Genomic DNA, 20,217 nt, shown 5'->3' with positions numbered 1-20,217 from the left:
TAACAAGGCTCAGGGCAGCCCCAGGGTTATCTCCTGGGGTTGGATTCAATTAGTGCAATTTGGATTCTGGACGAATTCAGACAGGGGAGGATGATAAGGAATTACTGAGGGCTCACCAGATTTATTAATTTCATGAACCACGAGAACTCGGTGACTCCACTCTGCAGCTTCTCCATTTCTCTGTGCTGTGGCCAAGAGCAGCTCCCTGACAGTTGAAATATTGTTAAATAACCCAGCTCCTTCCCAAGGAAGCTTTAGCTAAGGAAACAGCTTTTGCTTGTTAAACCACTTCATTTCTACTCGGTTTTCTTGCTCTGAAGAAATGCTCCCCAAACACCAGATCCAAATGGAATCTGTAATTTTCCTTCCACCAGCCTTTCTCTTACGCCACTTAACTTTAAATCCTCATTTTTTTCTTTAAAATGCAATGTAATGAAAAATCACCATTTTTGTGAACATTTATATGAAATACATCAACTTTTCCTTTGGGGTTACCATTTGCTGGACATCCAGCTGTGTTTGTAGGGAGAGATTCAAGTTCTACGATTAAAAAAATAATAAATAAAGAGAGAAACAAAACCCTAAATACAAATCCGGTTTCCTACAGATTTTCTAATATGCAGGTGGAGATTAAACAAAGCATTTATTAAGAATTCAATACTTGAAGTTACTGAAACTCTGAGTAAATTACAAATTTGAGGGCAGAACTCACTGGGCAGTTTGGCAGTTCTGGCACTGTAGATCAACCCAAATCCACAGTAAAGGTTTTTCTCAAAGTGCCTTTTTTAGCAGCTGCAGCTGGAGTGCCAGCACCATAATGACAGGGTGGGGTGTCCGTTTGATAAAGCCCCAGATACCTGATGACTGCAGGAAGCAGAGATTTGGTGATAACAGCTTGTGCACTGCCTTGCAGTTTCCACACCGAGCTTTCTTACAATTTCATGTTTCACCCTTTAAAAAAACCCTTCCTCTTTAGCACCTCCAGCCTAACGAGCAGCAAAATCAGTGCAGATTAAAATTAGAAAAGTATTATTGAAGCTTAATTGGGCCCTCGGTTCTGCAGGCAGGGTTTGGTGGGAGTTCTGCATTGTTGGGAAGTCCCCTCATGCCAAGCTGAGTGTGGTGCTGCCACCAGCTAAAATCACCTCTTTCATTAACCCTTAATTATTTTTAAAGTTCTCTAAGGTGCCAAAACCTCTCCAAACACCCAGACTTTGGCTTCTCAAGGGAACATTTTTCTGTTAACACTGCAAAATCCACACTAAAATTTGAGTTTTAAAAACTCAACACTTGCTACTCAAGTAATTACTAAAATTAATACATGCAAATAACTGCTTGCTCATGAACCCACCCTCCCTGAAAAGTGCCTGGGATTTCTTTAATGAAATGAGGAAAGAATCACAAATGGAAAAGGGAAAATCCTGGTAAAGCAAGGAAAAGGGAATTTCTGTTCATTCCGTTCGTTCCAGCAGCTGCTGGTGCCTCTGCACATCCCCAAGCTGAAAATGAAAACCAACAATGAGCAGACACCAAGTTCTGAGTACAGAACAAGTTTCAGGGGCAGAGGATTTGGTTTCAGGGGAGAGGAATGAAGGTTGGTAAGACTTTTGGAGACTTTTTAATCTCTATAATGCCTTTAAAGCTTGGGTGAATAGTGATTGTTTTTATAATTTTATCATGCTTTGGATAATTTATTGCAAATAATTACAAATACTTCCATTATTTACATGTTACTGATATAAATTCACCCGTGCTGTTATCAAATACTCAATAGGTGGCTGAGGAGATGGATTTGCAGGTTTAGCTTTTTATTTTAATTTCCCATGTAATTAGAAATTAGTATTATGAAATCTAACAACAGCAATATTTTCACCTCAGCAAGCACCTGCAGTATGTAAATAATGGAGTTTATCTGCAATGCCCTGATAAACGAGGGAAATAAATCTCATGGTGCAAAGGCACATGTTTGAAATTGTCTATAGAGCACCTCAGAGAAAGGAAAAGGTGTGATAACAGCAAACCACAGCTCCAATTCTGTGATAACACACCCTGATCCTCTAGGAAAGGGCTCGAGAGCCAGGAGATAAAACATATCTGCAACTCCAGCGAGGTGAGCAGGCTGCTGTCAGCTGGGGGATAGAAAGGGGCTCAGAAATCCCAACCAGAGCGCGTGTGAGCACAAAGAGCCCCTGTAGCTGCTGGAAAACCCCTCAGAATTCAGGCAGAACTGCAAATCTGTGCTCTGACAGAGAGGGAGGGGATGGAGGGAGTTCTGGGATCACCTGAGGGAGGCACTCCCAGCCTCTGGATTTGGGACCCAAACTGGGGTTTTTGGGAATAACCAACATTTCATGGCCATGAGGAGGAGGGAACAGGTCCAGAGGCAGCTCCCTGGCTCTCCCAGCCTCTGGAATTGGGACCCAGCCCAGGTTTTTGGGAATAATCACCATTTCATGGCCATGAGGAGGAGGGAACAGGTCCAGAGGCAGCTCCCTGGCTCTCCCAGCCTCTGGAATTGGGACCCAGCCCGGGTTTTTGGGAATAATCACCATTTCATGGCCATGAGGAGGAGGGAACAGGTCCAGAGGCAGCTCCCTGGCTCTCCCAGCCCCGTTTGCCAGCCCATGCCTGGCTCAGGAAGAGGCAGATTTCCACAGTCACCCATTTCCTGCATTTCCAGCCCTGCTCCAAGAGCAGCAGAGGCTCCAGAGGCACAGCTGTTCCTCCCAGGAAGGAGGGGAGAGGAAATGAAGGCTGCAGTTGAGAGGAAAGGGATAATCCACAGCGAGAGCAGCTGCTCTGCTGCCTCCACGGGGACCTCAGGGATTCCAGCAGCAGCTTGGAACAAAATGTTTTGCAACAGTTGGGGGGGTGGTTTGAATGTTCTGGGTGGTTTTGGTGTCATGAAAGTGAAGGTTTGAAGGCTGGCTTGGACACAGGAGTGAGGACAAGCCCGGCAAAAGTTTCCCTTGCTGCCTGTGCCAATCCCTGCTGGGCTCCCGAGGACCCTGGTGTCCTGGAGAGATGGATTTTGCAGGGGATGGGACAAAGGCAAAGCCAAAACAGGAAGCCAAATGTCTACTAGAAACAAGTGAAAATTGCCCCGAAAAGCTGCAGACACATGGGCTGAACTGGCTGTGACCCCAGCCCGTGGAACTGCTACATCATTGTTTACTCCTCCACAGCACAACTGTCACTGCAGCCACCTCAAGGATTTGTTCCATGATCCCATCGCCGTGGCAGGACACAAACACGGCTCAGGCCAAGCCAGCGCAGCCAGGAAGAACAAAAATGCAGGAAAAGGCCAAAAAAAAAGCATTTTTGTTGCCTTTTTGGGTTCTTTTTTTTTGAAGGGAAGGAAGCTGTTGTAATATCTTGGAATTTAGCAGCCACAAAAGAGCAGCAGTTTTGTTTCTGCCACTGAGACACTTCCCAAGCAACTCCTTCCTCAGGCCAGCCTTGATTTTCAGGGATTTTAACTTCCACCCCTAGGCACTAAAACACCCAAATTTTCTCCAAAACTTCAAAAATTAACAACAAAACGGGAGGTGACACCTCCAAGGACCAGGAGCAAAGGGTTGTGCTGCTGCCTGGAACTGTTCCAGCTCCCACCAGCTCAGCAAGAGCAAAGGGGAAGCAAAATCCTCCTCCTGCATCTCCTGGAATGAAACAGGAGCTCCATGGAAAAACAAACTGGGGTTCAGAAAAAGGGGTTTGCACTGGGAGAGCAATAGAAACAAACTGGGGCTCAGAAAAAGGGGTTTGCACTGGGAGAGCAATAAAAACAAACTGGGGTTCAGAAAAAGGGGTTTGCACTGGGAGAGCAATAGAAACAAACTGGGGCTCAGAAAAAGGGGTTTGCACTGGGAGAGCAATAAAAACAAACTGGGGTTCAGAAAAAGGGGTTTGCACTGGGAGAGCAATAGAAACAAACTGGGGCTCAGAAAAAGGGGTTTGCACTGGGAGAGCAATAAAACCTGCAGGCACAGGGAAGGGCACAGCCAGGCAGCTGACTTGGGACTTTGTAAATGGGATTATTTTGAAGGTTACCTGATAGCACTGCTTCAATCCTGCACTTCCAGTGGCTTCCCAGGAAAATCCTGAGGGCTCAAAGGCTGCAACACCTGCAGGAGGCCCCTGCAGCTGCTGAGAAACCTCTCAGAATTGAGGCAGAACTGCAAATTCCGTGCTCTGACAGAGGAGAGGGAGGTGATGGACTGAATTCCTCTCTCCAGTCTGGGATAACTGAGCAAGGCATTCCCACCCTCTGGATTTGGGGCTAAAACCACTTTTTTTTTTTTTTTTTTTTTTTTTTTTTTTTTTTTTTTTCAGCCTAAAATTAATTTCTCACAGGAAAGTCTGAGTTGAAAAGGACCCATGAATTTATCACAGAAATGCTGAATTCAAAGGGACCCATCAGGATCAAGCCCAGCTCCTGGCCATGCACAGGACAGGACACCCCAAGAATCCCAAGTCAGAACTGCAATCCCAATAATCTCCTGCTAAGAGCATTAGAGTCCAGCCCAATAAATTGCATTGATGAGAGCTGAGCTGTTATTGATCAGCAGAGCAGGAATCAGCTGAGCCCTGGCCCAGCCCCAGCTCTGCACTTTTAGCACTCCGAGAGAGCCAATTATTACTCATGAGTTCATGTTTTCTTCACCTTCCTGTTGAAGAGATTATTTAAGACCTCAAATCACTTAACTGGATTGTTTTGTCCTCTCATGAGTCATCTCCAAATTCCAAGGCCCCATCAGGTTCTCCTTCAGGAGCTGCAGCAGCTCCTCAGCTTGCTGAGCTGTAAAACCGTGAGGAAAGGGGCTGGAAAACGAGCCAGGCTCCCAGCTCTGCCCCAGCTGCCTCCTGCAATTCCTGTCAGAGCGCAGAGATCTCACAGCCCAACACTATTTACAGCCCCCAAAACCCACAGTGCACTCAAACCCGGTTTTTTTAAAGAATTTTTTGTTTTACAAGAAAAAGACAATTTTTTTTCCACAAGAAAAATATGTTATTCCTTGTGAACCCAAAGAAAGAGGAGGGAAGAGAGGAGGTAACAGCACTTAATGCTGTGATTATTTTTTATTCTTTATTTCTTTTCTAATTTCTGGACAGTAAAACCAGAGAAAAACTGCCTTTTTCTCCCCAAAATGAATGAATATAAATCACGGGGTGGTCGAGGCCAAAGACTCATTAGGAGCACACCTTGCAGGATTTAAAGAAACAAACAAACCCATCCTAATGAGAATGAAACTCAACGCACAGGCTGCGACTCGGTGTTTAAAAAACACTTTGCTATTTCTGGTGAACAAAGGTTTACTGTTTAAAACTTCACAGTCACAACTGAGCAGCAAAAACAGGATACAGCAAAGTGGAAGCCTTAAAATAGTGACTGTTCTTGTGAGTGGGGCTCTATGGGCGGGCAGGGAGCCAAGCACGGCTCCGGAGGGGCAGCAGAGCCAGGGGAGAGCTGGGCACACACAGCACAGAGCCTGGCAGAGCTGGGCACACACAGCCCAGAGCCTGGCAGAGCTGGGCACACACAGCCCAGAGCCTGGCAGCCCCAGAGCCATGGGAGAGCTGTGCACACACAGCCCAGAGCCATGGCAGAGCTGGGCACACACAGCACAGACCCTGGCAGAGCTGGGCACACACAGCACAGACCCTGGCAGCCCCAGAGGGGCACCAGAGCCATGGCAGAGCTGTGCACACAGCACAGACCCTGGCAGCTCCCACCTGCCCTTCCCTGCACCACAGGCAGGCATGGATAGTGCTGAGAACCCAGCAGAAAGCAGAGCAGCTCGTTTAGTGCTGGATATCCAGAAAGGAAAGGATTCCTTTTGGTTGTATTGACACGGGGCTCGACACTCGAAATCCTGTTTGTTTTTGTGAGGGTTATTAGCAGACAATGAATGGTGCAAGGATCACTCTGTCTTTGTTATCATCAAACTTTGGGCACTCGGTGACTTGTGGAGAGCAAACCCAAAACCCAACCCCAAAAAGCAGAGACAGCCCTACCCCACACAGCTGAGGTGCTACACAGCACTGATTACTACAAACCAACCTAAAAATTAATTTCTCACACAAAAGGCTGAGTTAAAAGGGACCTTCTTTTCTTAAAGCAAATATTCCTTCTGAGCAGGGATCTGATGGAGAAACAATCGTCCAGCTCCACTAAAAAGCTCCTCAACCATCCCCATTCCTCTATTGAAATGCCTCAGAAAAGCTGAAATAAAAGCAGAGATGCCCTCATTAAGTAAGATGAAAATAGCTTTTATGTTCCATTTTTTATTTTTAGCTAAAGAATGAAAATTCAGTTATGTAACCCTACAAGTTTCATAAATTAGGAGCCAGGCAGGGCATGTTTGTACTCTTTGGGGTTCAGGGCCACCTCACCCTGCACTCAGATGGCCAAAAACTACAGGAAATTGTTTGTGGCTTGAAAGTGTGGCATCAGCCAACCATTCAGGTATCAAAAACATCCCAAACATCCTCAGAGTCCAAATCCTTCGAATGCAAAAGGCTCATTCAGCACCAGCATCTCCCTGAACCAGAGGCAAATCTAATTACAGGGAGAAGGTCAATCAGACATCTGAATCTGAGCTGGCTGCTGGAAACTTTGCAATATTTAAGATATTAAATAAATATTAAATCAGATATTCTCTATCCCTCTTGCTGCCAGCAATACAATCTGCACTGAGCCTGCAAGGAGCCAAGAAGTGAGAAGTGAGGGTGTGAAACAATCCCTGCCTGCCCCTCTCCCACAGAGGTTCTTCACTCCTTTAATCCAGCTTACAGATGTTGAAATCCCACTCTGAGGCTCCAGAGCTGGAGAAATCTCCTGCACAAGGCCCCATCCTGTCACCAACAACTGCTCCTCTGTCTGAGGTGGGCTGGGAGCTATCACCATCTGCCTGCAGACTCGTGTATTTGGGATATGAGCTGCAATTCCCTCCCCTCCGAGACCTCAGCCGTGCAAGGAAAATCATATTCACATGAACAGTAATAGCTGGGTACCAACATCAACTGCAAATTCATCTGCCAGAGCTGCAGTGTGCAGTTAACACATCTCACTGCTCTGGAGTGCTCAGGAACCAGAGTGAGAGCAGCAGTGAGCAGCTCAGCAGGGACAGCACAGAGGAGATTCCCAACACCAGGAAAAGAGAGAGCACAGAGGAGATTTCTCATCATCAGGAAAAGAGAGAGCACAGAGGAGATTTCCCATCATTGGGAAAAGGGAGAGAGCACAGAGGAGATTTCCCATCACCAGCAAAAGAGAGAGCACAGAGGAGATTTCCCAACACCAGGAAAAGTGAGCACAGAGGAGATTTCCCATCACCAGGAAAAGAGAGAGCACAGAGGAGATTTCCCATCACCAGGAAAAGAGAGAGCACAGAGGAGATTTCCCATCACCAGGAAAAGAGAGAGCAGGCAAGGAGGGGAAAGACACTTGCAGAAAATCTGCCTGTGAGCAGAGACCTGCAGCCAGGGCTGGGGAATTCTGGCTGCAGCCTCAAGCTGCAGCACTTCAGCCTCCCCCAGTTCATTATTGAAGAGCTGCTTGTTGTGGGTGTGTGGTGTTGTTGTTTGATTGCAAAGGATTGTTCTGCTACGAGGGGAAGAATGTTCAATTCCTGAGAAATAATGTGCAAAACAAGGCTGTTATCAACACTTGGTTACAACTTTATAAATTATGAAGTCCCAAGGAGATCAGGCCAAAACATAAAACATGAAATGATCAAGAGGGGCTGCTCAGTGCTCACAAACACTGCTGGAGATACTCAGAGATCCTCATTCCTGGATTCCGCTTCAACACCACAAAATGCAAATCATCTCAAACAAATCAGAGCAACATTTGAAATATTAACTCCAGAGATGTTGCTAATACAGACTCACACCCAGCTGCCCCCTCGAGCTCAGGAATTCCAGGATGGTTTGGCTTGGAAGGGACATTGAGGACCCAGGGACAATTCCCACCACCCCAGGGATGGCACCACAGCCTTTGGGAGCACATTTGTTTCACAGAATGGGAGGAGTTGAGACCCAAAAGAGAAAAAAGTGAAGCAGCAGCGAGGTCACAGCTGGTCACTGCCACAAAATGAACCCTGGTCCCAAAATCCCACCTGATTTGGAATTTGCTGCTGTTCACTGCCCCACTCCAACCCCTCACTACAAAACAGCAGGGCAGAATTGCAGCCAGCACAACCAGGAATGGTTCTAACCCAGAAAACCCTATTTCCTTCACTTTTTCCTTTCCAAGATACAGCCTGGTGTTTGCTGGAAAGTGCCTTGAAGCCTACTTGAGTTTCAGAGCTGCATTAGGCACAGAAATATCGATGCCAGAGTGGAACAGAGCATTAGGGAGCGATCGATGTGGCGGGGCCATGGCCCAAACTGCCCTTGCACTGCTCAAGAAAATGTTCCCTTGCAATCACAGATGGATAATGGAGAACACACACAAATATTTAGCCTTGAATACATTTTGGTTAAATCCCTATTGATCATTTTTGAGAGGATGTCTGGTTTTTGCCAAATTACTGTTTGATTACCACTCCAGTGCTCGATAACACTCGGTAATGTCACAGAACCCCAGACAGGTTTGGGTTGGAAGGACCTTAAACCATCAAATTCCACCCTGTGCCAGGGGCAGGGACACCTTCCACTACCCCAGGGTGCTGCAAGGCCCTGGCCTGGACATTTCCAGGGATGGGAAATCCACAGTTTACTGTGAGTGACCCCTGCCAGGGCCTCCCCATCCTCACAGCGAGGGATTTCTCACACAGTGCAGGAATCTGGGTTAAAACCCCCCCAGAAGCCCCAAACCCATGGGTTGGGTTTAATCTGCTCCATCCCTGCTGCAGCCACACCTGGCCACGCTGGATGAACACGGGAGGGAAAACACTCACTGAAATGTGCCCAGTGCTGCTGCCCCAGCACAGCCAGGGCTCTGATATTCCTGAAGTGCAGGAAGGGCTGCTCAACCAAAATCAATGGCATTGATAAATTGATTATAAAATGGGGAACAGAGTGTCAGTGAGAGGAGCAGGGGGATTTCAATAAACGTTGTTTCTGAGATAGCCAGAAATGTAAAATTGCAGTTTACTTGATAAGATTTGATAAGAACCAATCTGATGGAGAAACCTTGGGCACCCAAGAACAATAAAAATGTTCCCGAGGCCACGTCCCCAGCCAGCCACAGCCACACTCTGGGGTTTTGTGTTCCCAGCCCTGGGGTTTCCCCTCCTGCTCCTCTGTGCTGGGAGGAACAGCTCCTTCCCGTCCCACCTCACAGGTCCTGAGGATAGCTCACCCCAGGCCACATGCTGCTAAAATCGCTTCCCAATACCAAACACTCCTGAAGATGACTTCGAGCACAGCTCCTGGGGCTGTTCTGGGGGCGGTGTTTCACTCACACAGAGATCTCCCTTCAGCCCTGGCCAGCACAGAGCTCAGATAACTCAGCACCAGCCCCTCCTGCCCCCAGGCTTTGGCACCTCTGGCACTTCCACAGTCACAGCCGCAACTCCAAGGCTGCACCACAAGGTTCAATTTCTGACTGCTGAACCCAGAGATTCAGTACCCACACCTCCCCTTTTCAGGGTAACCACAGGCTCAGCTCCCCTCTGCAGCTTGTCTGGAGGGGAAAGCCCCAAATCAACCCCAAGGAACTGGAAGAACTGACTGTGCCTCACCTTGAGAACAAACTCCCTTCCTAAACGAGCACCTTCTATAAATGCAAATTACCACCCAGAGCTGATGCTAAATAAAACCCAAGCGCAGCAGCCGGAGCGAGTCCCACATGTTCACCCTGAGAATTACAACCAAACACCCGAAATGCAGCAGTTGTACAATCCAGCCTCACGTGCTCCCAGAGCCTTCCCAGCCTTGCTGCATCTTTAACACCCAGGGATTGGCCCACTGCACACAGAGTGACTCTGTCCAGCAGCAGCTGTGCTGTGTGGGAGTGACGGGACAATCAGGAAAAAAGTCACTGTCTCCTTAAAAAAAATAATAAATAAAAATCTACCAAAAGCTGAAGCAAGCCTGCCCTACTCAGCGCAGTTTCCCAGGATGGCACAGCAGAGCTCTCTGTGTTTACCTTGGACAGCTCAGGCAGGCTGAGGGAAGCCAAGGGTTGCACAAGAACAGAGATTCTTTGTGCCCTGGCAGGTCCCTCTGCTCTCACCCTCTGATTTACAAACATTCCTTCAAAGAATGGGGGGCCCTGCTGGCTCAGGCTGCCTGTGATGGTGCCACAGCCCGAGGAGGTGGCACCTGGGGCACCTCTGGGGCTGCAAAGTCCCTGCTCTGCTTGGGGCTCTGTCCCAGGACAAGGGAACGGCCTGGAGCTGGCCAGCAGCAGGAATTCCTGCAAGGAAAGGGTGCCCAGGACAAGGGAACTCCTGCAAGGAAAGGGTGCCCAGGACAAGGGAATTCCTGCAAGGAAAGGGTGCCCAGGACAGCAGGAACTCCTGCAAGGAAAGGGTGCCCAGGACAGCAGGAACTCCTGCAAGGAAAGGGTGCCCAGGACAAGGGAACTCCTGCAAGGAAAGGGTGCCCAGGACAAGGGAACTCCTGCACGGAAAGGGTGCCCAGGACAAGGGAACTCCTGCAAGGAAAGGGTGCCCAGGACAAGGGAACTCCTGCAAGGAAAGGGTGCCCAGGACAAGGGAACTCCTGCAAGGAAAGGGTGCCAGGCACTGCAGGGGCTGCCCAGGGGGCTGCAGGTGGCACTGCTGGGTACAAGCTGATGTGCCAACGAGGTTGAGTTTTCCAACCTCAGTGATCCTGGGGCTCATCAGAGAAGGGAATTCAGCAGTGGCTGAGCACAGGTGAAGCCCAAAGCACTCATTTCTTGGTCTGGAAATGTGCAAACTCAGGGTGCAAACCGTGCAAAAGTTAATGAAGGAAAAAACACTCCTAGAGCTTGGAGAATTCCCATTTGTGTTTGAGAGAAACTCACTTTTAAGCTGAGCTGCCACCTGCAAGCATCAATCTCGGTGCTAGGAGGGCTCAGTCCTGGTTTTGATGCATTTCTTTAATATCTCTCAGACATTCAAAACCACTCTTACGTCATCAGGAATTTCTTTTGTATCACATTATTTAATAAAAACCTGCTGAAGACATCAGGGACCACTGCAGCTCTGTATCATCATCATCATCATCATCATCATCAGTGCTTCTCATTTTTCAAAGCAGATTAGCATTCCTGATTTAACTAAGCTTTTAAATACTGTTTTGCATATTATCTGCATCCAGCGCTGAGCTGGGGATGTACAAAGAGACATTTTGATCTCTTCTACAGGAACCAGAAAACCACTGAGTGCCTCAGTTTTGAGTACAAATTTTGTGGCAGGGGGGTGTGTGTGGGTTTTACACACACTCCATCACAAACTGCAGGCTTTTACTTCATTTTTATTTCAAATAAAAATCAAATCTATTCAAATCTATGCTATTACAACATATTCCACTTGACAAAATTAAACTACAACAGGATTTTGTATTAAAATTAGCCAGGTTTAAAATATAAACACGAACTTTTCACTTCACATGGTTGTCAGGAACTCAACAAAAGCCATGCAGAACTTTGGATAACACCTAAAAATACACAAGCAAAGGGTGATGGAAACTTGCACAGAGTCTCCAAAGGTCACCATTAAGCTGGGTTTGATTCCCTGGGTTTGCTCCGGGGCAGGTGGGGCTGGGTGACAGCACCCACTGGCAGCTTTCTGGAGTTTGGGGGGTCTTTTTTCCAAGGGAAGACTGCAAGGCCCATCAGAGGGAGCTCAAACACAGCTCCGGCTGAAAGCCCTCAAAATTATGTGACTTTAAGTGAATATTAAAATAAAATAAAAGCAATCCTGGAAACTTGAGAAGACCTCCAACAAGAACAACCCTTAAAATGCAGGTCACAAATTGGCTTTAAAAATCTTACATTTTTTACCATTTCAGCAGTCACATCTTGGAGGGCTCAGCAGTATCTGCAGTTAATTTTTTGGTTAATTACAATTTGAAAGGGCAGCAACAACCTTGGATGAGTAAATAGCTGCATCAAAGCATCCCTGGGCTGAGAAATTGAGACAGGCCCTGGTAAACAAGCCCAGAAATCAGCGCAGTCCTGAAACTCCAAAAAAATTAAAAAAGGGAAGGAGGAGAGCCACAAACAAAACACAGGAGTCAATGTCACAGAAAAAAAAACAAAAACGCCAACTCCCCCTCTGCTGTCCTCACCCACTTTGTTACCAAGGGACTGGCAGCAAGCTCTGCATTCTGAGCACCAAGGTCCCACTCACAGACAATTAAGCAGCTCCAGAGCTCGCGGGGAGCACCCACCTCCGCTGCGCGCAAGGTCTGCGCCTCAGCGGGGCTGCACCGCCAGGAATGCACCGTGCAGGGCAGCTGCAGCTGCAGCCAGCCCTGCTGCCCCTCACTCAGCCCGGGGCACGCTGCTGAGCACACTACAGCTTCCCAGGAATGCACTGTGCCATGCAGTGATGATTCCTGGGCTTGTCTTTGCCGGGGGGATCAGAAGGTAAACACCCCACGCGGGTGCCGTACCGTGAAAAGGTGGAAGGTGATGGTGGAAGTTCAGAATTTCTGCCTCTGCTCCGAGCGGTAACCAACAATAAAGCAGACAAGATGGTAAACATTGCAAAAAGACAATTACTAATAATGAAAAGGCAACAGAAATGTTGGGCTGCTTCCACCAACTGAGTAAGGCGTTTTCAAACTGACAGCAACGTGCTGCCTGCCAAATGAAAATGAGAGCAAACAGCAAAGTTGTGCTTAACCCCTTTTTGCTCTTATGCTGCATTTTAAACCCCGATGAAATCATGGAATTTGCAAGAAAAAGTCTACAAAGGAGACATTTTCCTCAGCTCTCTGGTCAGTGTTTCCATCACTTCAGTACCCAGAATGCTCACAAAAGTTATTCATCTTGGGTTCTCTCCTCAAAACCCGGTTCCTGAAAGCGTGGTGGGTTTCCAAGAGCAAAACCTGGGCTAGGAGCACTCGGATTTGGGAGAAAAGTAAACGGGACTCAGGAGAAATGAACCTGGATTCTGACTCCTGCAGAAGGTGAGAGCTCAGCGTGTGAGTTAACTGAAGGACAACCTGTAATTGCAGATTGCAAGGAGTCCCTCAGGAGCACCCAGCTCTGGAGCAGCAGCAAGGACTGAGCACTGAAGGCAGAAGCCCGGGATCCTGAGCCACACAGGATGATTCCAGGGACTAAAACACCTCCAAATTATCCTCACTCTGGTGCCAGCTAACTCCAGCAGGAACATCCAGAATCCAGGTGAGCGTGAGCTCCAGCCCCACACCTCCCCAGGCAGGTGCCTTTCCTTTCCATCCAACCAGCAGCACCACCAATTCAAAACAAATATTTACCCTCTCCTGACAGAGGAATAAAAGGGAACCTTTTCCTGCAAATCCAACCGTGCCTTCTGTTGTTCTTGCAAAGCTTCCGCCGCAAACAGGCTCGTAAATTTTCTTGAAACAGTTAAAAACAAAACACTGACACGAGCAGGTGAGACGGGAACAGAACAGCCCCGACATCCCTGAATCTGGACCAGGAAAGGCATCTCGTGCCCGGAAAGCGCATTGGTTATGCCGGGAATTTCTGCTGATGGGCTTTGCAGAGACATCACCAGCCAAGGGAGGCTTTGGAAGTGCAGCAATTTGCACCTACGACAACCGGAGCGTAACGGGAACAACACCGGCCCCGGCGAGGCCGGCAGCTCCCGCTGCACAGCCGGACAGCGGGGGATGCTCGGGGGGCTCTGAGGGACCCCGGCCCGCGGCGCAGAGCCAGGAGCCCACGGCACACTCCGGCCGAGGAACCGCGACACCTGCTAGGAGCTGCGGGCGAGGCACAGCCCCGGCCTGTGCCGGGAGCCGGGCATCCCTCCCGGCGGGGACGGAGAACCGGGATCCCCTCAGGGCCGGAGAACCGGGAACCCCTCAGGGCCGGAGAACCGGGAACCCCTCAGGGCCGGAGAACCGGGAACCCCTCAGGGCCGGAGAACCGGGAACCCCTCAGGGCCAGAGGAACCGGGATCCCCTCAGGGCCGGAGGAACCGGGATCCCCTCAGGGCCGGGCCCGTCCCGGGCTGATGCAATTGGCATCTCCCCTCAGACACCGGCAGAGCATCCGGGATCCCCCTCCCTCCGCCCCGGGGCCTGTCCCGGTGTGAGGAACCGGGACCCCCCTCAGCCCCCTGGCAGGGACACGGGGGTGCCCCCGCCGCAGCCCGGCCCGGCACGGCCCCCTCCCCGCCGGGCCCGCTCCGGCCGTGCCGTGATGCCGCTGCCCCGACCCTCCGGCGGGCGGCACCGGGGCCTCCCCCGCGGCAGGTGCCGGTCTCCGGAGGATGCCGCGGGCCCGGTGGGCCCCGGTGGGCGGCGCGGGCCGGGCCCGGTGCCGCTAAACCGGGGGTGGGGGGGAACGGGGGCCGTGAGGGGGGGGGGGGCTGAGGGGGCCTCTTCCCCCCGCCCGCGGGCGCCGCCCGCCCCCGCCAGGGGGCGCTGCCCGCCCCGCCCGCCGCGCGCCGCCGCTGCCCCCGGCCCGAGGGGCTCCGCGGGGGGGGCGCCGCCCCTCGCAGCCCCCCCGCCCGCCTCAGCCGGGGGCGGCGGCAACGAGGCTCACCCGGTGCGCGCGGGTCAGGCTCAGGTCCTTCATGACCTCCTCGAAGGCCGCCGTCTCCTCCGCCTGCTTCTGGTTGTGCAGCGCGATCTTCTCGCTGAATTTCCGCGGGTTGTTCGAGGCCGCCATCTTCCCCCGTCCGCATCCCCCTCCCCGCGGCCGAGGGGGGGCGACGCGCATGCGCCGGCGCAGGGAGGGGGGGCGGCCGCAGGGCGCCTGCGCGGCGGCGGCGGCGGGGCGGGAGGGGGCGGTGAGGGGGCGGAGGTTGCGCATGCGCGGGGCCGGGCGCGCGCGGGAGGGACGGCGCGGGCGGGGGCGCGCGCGCGTGCGCGGGGCCGGGGCTTCCCCCGGGGCGGGGGCGCGCGCGGGGCCCGCACCGGACCCGGACCCGGACCTGGACCCGATCCTGTCCCGATCCCGGACCCGGACCCGATCCTGTCCCGATCCTGGTCCTGTCCCGGTCCCGGTCCTGTCCCTATCCCCTTTCCTGTCCCCCATCCCAATCCCTGTCCCCGATCCTAATTCCTGTCCCTATCCCCATTCCTGTCCCGATCCTCGTTCCTATCCCCATCCCTGCCTCTGCCACGGTCCCTGTTCCTGTCCCCATCCCTGTCCCCCATCCGAGTCCCTGTCCTTATTCTTGTGTCTGTCCTAATCCCGATCCTGGACCTTGTTCCTGTCCTCATCCCTGTCCCCATCCCTGTCCCAGTCCCTGTCTGTCCCAGTCCCAATCCCCGTTCCTGCCCCTCTCCTTGTCCCTGTTCCCTTCTCTCTTCCATCCCTGTCCCCCTGTCCCATCCCCGTCCCTCTGTCCCGTGGTGGCCGCTCAGTCTCCTGCTGGAAAATCGACTTTACTGATGCTCCCACTTCACTGAAATGAGGGAAACCCGGGAGGTGCCCGAATGATTTATCAGGATTTAATGCAAAAATCACCTGTAACCAAAAACCCACCCTGAGTTCTCCACGCTTTGATTTATTTGCTTTTAATCCCTACAGAGTGAAAATGGGGCTCTGCCTCGCAGGTGAGGGACAGAGCAGAGCTGGGATTCGCGCCGGGATGTGAACCGGAGCCGGGAATAATTCACAATTCTCCCTCGGGTCCCTTTGCCATGCCAGGGCTCGGTGCCAGCCTCGGGCAGGGGGATCAGGAGCAGGAGGACCCCGGCCGGGTGAAAAGCTGAGCCTGAGCGCTAATTGCCATTACAGAGAGAGAATGGATTGACCGGCGGAAGGTGGGGCGTTAATTAATAAAGAATCCGGTTATTTGTAGCCGGGGAGCTGCGATTTCTTTGTTTGCTAAAATCACTCGCAGTGTGGAGGTCTGGAACTCCTCGGGCTCGATTTGTGGAAAACCCCTGCAGGAAAAGCTGTGCAGAATAAACTCCTTCCTAAACCTGTCCTGGTCACTTATTCGGCACTTTTTCAGTCACTTTCACACTGATTTGGTCACTGATTTAGCCCTTTTCGGTCACTTTAACAGTGATTTTGGTCACCCATTTAGCACTTTTTCAGTCACTTTAGCATTTATTCAGGCCTTTTTCGGTCACTTTCACACTGATTTGGTCACTTATTCAGCACTCATTCAGTCGCCTTATTTGGTCACTTTCACACTGATTTGGTCACTTATTTAGCCCTTTTCGGTCACTTTCACACTGATTTGGTCACCGATTTAGCCTTTATTCGGCCACTTTAACAGTGATTTGGTCACCCATTTAACACTTTTTCAGTCACTTTAGCACTTATTCAGGCCTTTTTCGGTCACTTTCACACTGATTTGGTCACTTATTCAGCACTCATTCAGTCGCCTTATTTGGTCACTTTTTCAGCCCTTTTTCGGTCACTTTCACACTGATTTGGTCGCTTATTTAGCACTCATTCAGTCATTTTGTTTGGTCACTTTCACACTGATTTGGTCGCTTATTTAGCACTCATTCAGTCATTTTGTTTGGTCACTTTTTCAGCCCTTTTTCGGTCACTTTCACACCGATTTGGTCACTTACTCAGCACTCATTCGGTCACTTTCACACTGATTTGGTCACTTATTAAGCACTCATTCGGTCACTTTCACACTGATTTGGTCGCTTATTCAGCGCTCCTTCAGTCACTTTATTTGGTCAGTTTTCCAGCCCTTTTCGGTCCCTTTCACACTTTTCCAGCCCTTTTCGGTCCCTTTCACACCGATTTCTCGGCGTTTCCCCCCGGGTCCCGCTGCGGGATGCTCGGCGCCCGCTCCAGGCTCGGGTCAGCCCCAGAGTCGCGTCCTGCCCTCAATCCCCGCTGCCAGCCCGCCCTCAGCATCTCGATCCCGCCTCGGGACGCTCCCCAGACCCGGCAGATGCTGCTGCGAGCCCTTCCTGGCCGTTCCCTCCAGGAATAAACACCATTTATTTCCCCTAAAACCCCGCTGGCTGCTGTACACGAACGGCACATGAGCCGCGGAATTGGCCTGCCGCGCTAAAAGCGCATCAATCACCGAGATTTACCGGGGAGATACCGATTATCCACATGGTTTTCGCTCCGGGAGCGGGACAATGAGCCATAATGGGCGCAGTTGTCCTGGATTTCATCCCGAGGTGTGCTGATATCAAACATCTCCAGCCCCAGCTGCCACTCTGCCTCTGCTCCGGCTCCAAAATGAAGTGTTTGAGATGGAGCTTGATAAATTCTCCCTTTTGGGAGAGATGGGATCTCCACGGAACGCAGATGGAGGCGAGGGGAGGGGGCTGCGGCTTCCTCCCCTAAAAACCTCCCTCAATTCTCATTGTTTCCCCGTGCAGCTTTATCAGATCGAATTCCAGCGTGAACCTGGGGGCTGCTTCCTGAAAATACCCGCGTTTGCAGCACAAACTTCTCCGATTCGGGGCTCCGGGCACTCAGAGCCGCGGGTTTTGGGGTGGCTCTGCCCCTGCAGGTCCAGGTGAGGGCAGGGAGAGGCTCCGGGCAGGGCCAGGACTCCTCCTGTCCCCAGGGAATTGTGCATTCCTTGGACAGGACCCAGGGCCATTTGTGCCTCCTGCCTCACCTGGAGCACATCTGGGGCCATCTCTGGGGCCCTTCTCACCTGAATGGCCCCATCTCGCCTCACCTGAATGGCCCCATCTCACCTCAGCTGAACTGTCCCTTCTCACCTGAACTGAACTGCTCCCTCTCCCCAGAACTGCTCCACCTCACCTGAATGGCCCCTTCTCACCTGAACTGAATGGCCCCATCTCACCTCAGCTGAACTGCCCCTTCTCACCTGAACTGAACTTCTCCATCTCACCTGAATGGCCCCTTCTCACCTGAACTGAATGGGTCCGTCTCACCTCACCTAAAATGTCCCTTCTCACCTGAACTGAACTGCCCCATCTCACCCGAACTGCTCCTTCTCACCTCACCTGAATGGCCCCATCTCACCTGAACCCTGCCCCATCTCACCTGAACCGCTCCTTCTCACCTCACCTGAATGGCCCCATCTCACCTCAGCTGAACTGCCCCTTCTCACCTGAACTGAACTGCTCCATCTCACCTGAACTGCCCCTGTCCCCCGAACTGCCCCTCTGGGACCCCCCACTCCTCCTGCCAGCCGTGTTTGGGCAGCGATTTTGGGATCTGAGGCTCCGGAGCACTCTCAGAGCCCCCAGAGCTGCCAGAAACGCTCCCCCAGGACAGGTGAGGAGCTGCTGCTGCTGCTTTGCTGCTTTTCCCTCTTTTCCCGCTGGGTTCCATCCTCCAGAACGCCCTGCAGACAAACCCAAAATTCACACAAAAGCTCACAAAAAATTCACCCAAAATTCACACAAAGGCTTTCCCAGGAAGGTGTGAGGGACTCAGCGCCAGGACAGCTGAGCTTGTGCTGTGATCCTCACATGAGCTGACTGCTCCTTTTTTTCTTTTCTTTTCTTTTTCTTTTTTTTTTTAAGCCTGCAGACACAAAGATTTGGATCTTTCACACTTCCTACTTAACGTCGCTGTTGACATTCCCATTATCCTCGGAGAAGAAAACCCTCAGAGTCCCCAGTTGTTTTGAACGGGACTCCAAACCCTGCTTGGAGTAGGAAAACATTCTCTTGTTTCACTTGGAGCTGGTGATAATTTATTTAATTTGAGATTTCCTTGTTTCCAGAGGGCAAACAAAAGCACCTGGAGCACTCTCCCCTCGGGGAGCCCCCAGATTCACTCACACAGAAGGCTGGCTCATCCCTGCAACATTCCCTCCAATCTTTGGGAACTTCCAGGGATGGAGCAGCCACAGCAGCAATGGGAATTCGGTCCCAGCACCTCCCCACCCTCCCAGAGAAATCTCTTCCCAAAATCCCACCTGGATCCCCCTCCGACCCCCCAGCACTCAGGGTGACACACAGAGGGCACCTCTGCCTACGCAGGGGTTAATCCTCCCTTTTTCCACGGGGAAAATTCATGTTTTCTCCCTCAGAAACCCCAAGTCCAGGCTTTTGGCAGTTTTTGGCAGCCTCCCCTCACGTGCAAACCCCAAATCCTGCAAAAAGGAACAGCCCAGGCACGTTACCTGCACCCCAGGGCGACCTTGCTCATGGAATTCAAACATTCCTGAGCAATCCAGCTGGAAATGCAGCTGGAGCCTCCCTGGAGGGGCTGAGTGCCAGCACTGATCTGCCAGGGACTCCCTCTGCACCCTCAGACCCCACAGCACAGAGGGGAAGAAGAACTTTGCACTCACAGCTAAATAATTGCCAGCTCTGCGGGCAGGCCCAGATCAGCAGCCTGCTTGCAAACATCGTTTACCCACCTGGAAAATAACTTTCAGTGCCGTTTGCAAAGTGCTGGGGCCCAGATGATCGAAAAATAAAATTTAAAAAAAAGGATGAAATATATGAAAGGATCCATTCTGCTCGAGGTGCTCCTGATGTGGTGCGAGCCCTGGGACTTCAAAGGCTCCAGCTGGGCTGAGGGGCAGCCAGCGCAGGCTGGGCTGGTGGCCTGCACAAACAACCCCAAAAAAAGGAGATTTTCATTTCTTAAGAAGCCACATAAACCAGTGTGAGCTAATTACAGGGGCCTGGGTGTGAAAGAGCAACTGCAAAGCCTCAGGGACCCGGCCAAAGGCTTTGATTTCCCTCTCCAGCTTGTAAAACCCTCTGAAAAGTTTTGCTCTGGCAGCGTTTCTGCTTGCAGAGACCCCAGAGTGGTGTGGGATGGATGAAAATCACCTGGGGGCAACTTCCACCAGCCCAGGCTGCTGCGATCCCCTCCAGCCAGGCCTGGGCACTCAGGATGGGAACCATCACCCTCCTCTTCCTCCTCAGCCCTTTCCTGGAGCTCTGAGGCCGATTTTGGGACAGGCGTTTGGGTGCAGCTCCAGCAGCAGCTGTTTCCCAGCAGAAAATCCCATTTTGGGCTCATTTTCTGGTGTTGGAGCAGTCAGAAACGTCCCTGCCCCACAAATTAAAGCTGGAGCTCCTCCCTGGAGCTGAGCTAAAAGATGCCTGTTGCTGGAGCTCAGAGAGGAGCTGGGAAGGAGAAAATGAGAGAAAACAAAAGTTGTGCAGGCTGTGGGATGCTGCTGAGCCCACTCAGCATCAGCATCAGCATCAGCATCAGCCTGCAGAGCTGACTCT

At 51.4% G+C, this 20,217-nt stretch overlaps 1 protein-coding gene across 7 annotated transcripts in view; it reads right to left on the bottom strand.

The window, feature by feature from the left end:
* CRTC1 (CREB regulated transcription coactivator 1) overlaps positions 1-14,794 on the bottom strand; it is a 43,570-nt gene extending 28,776 nt beyond the window's left edge. For all 7 annotated transcript variants that reach the window (XR_009115590.1, XM_058040740.1, XM_058040744.1 and 4 more), the window contains exon 1: positions 14,645-14,794. Coding sequence is in view for 6 of the 7 variants with exons in the window: in XM_058040740.1 (XP_057896723.1) it covers positions 14,645-14,770 (126 nt within the window). In the remaining variant the exon portion in view is untranslated. The remainder of the gene's footprint in view (positions 1-14,644) is intronic.
* Positions 14,795-20,217: the final 5,423 nt, after the last annotated feature.

This window comes from Melospiza georgiana, chromosome 26, assembly GCF_028018845.1.
Source record: "Melospiza georgiana isolate bMelGeo1 chromosome 26, bMelGeo1.pri, whole genome shotgun sequence".
NCBI lineage: Eukaryota > Metazoa > Chordata > Aves > Passeriformes > Passerellidae > Melospiza > Melospiza georgiana.
The sequence above is the reverse complement of the archived record's forward strand: the minus strand, read 5'-3'. Positions and strand labels throughout refer to the sequence as shown.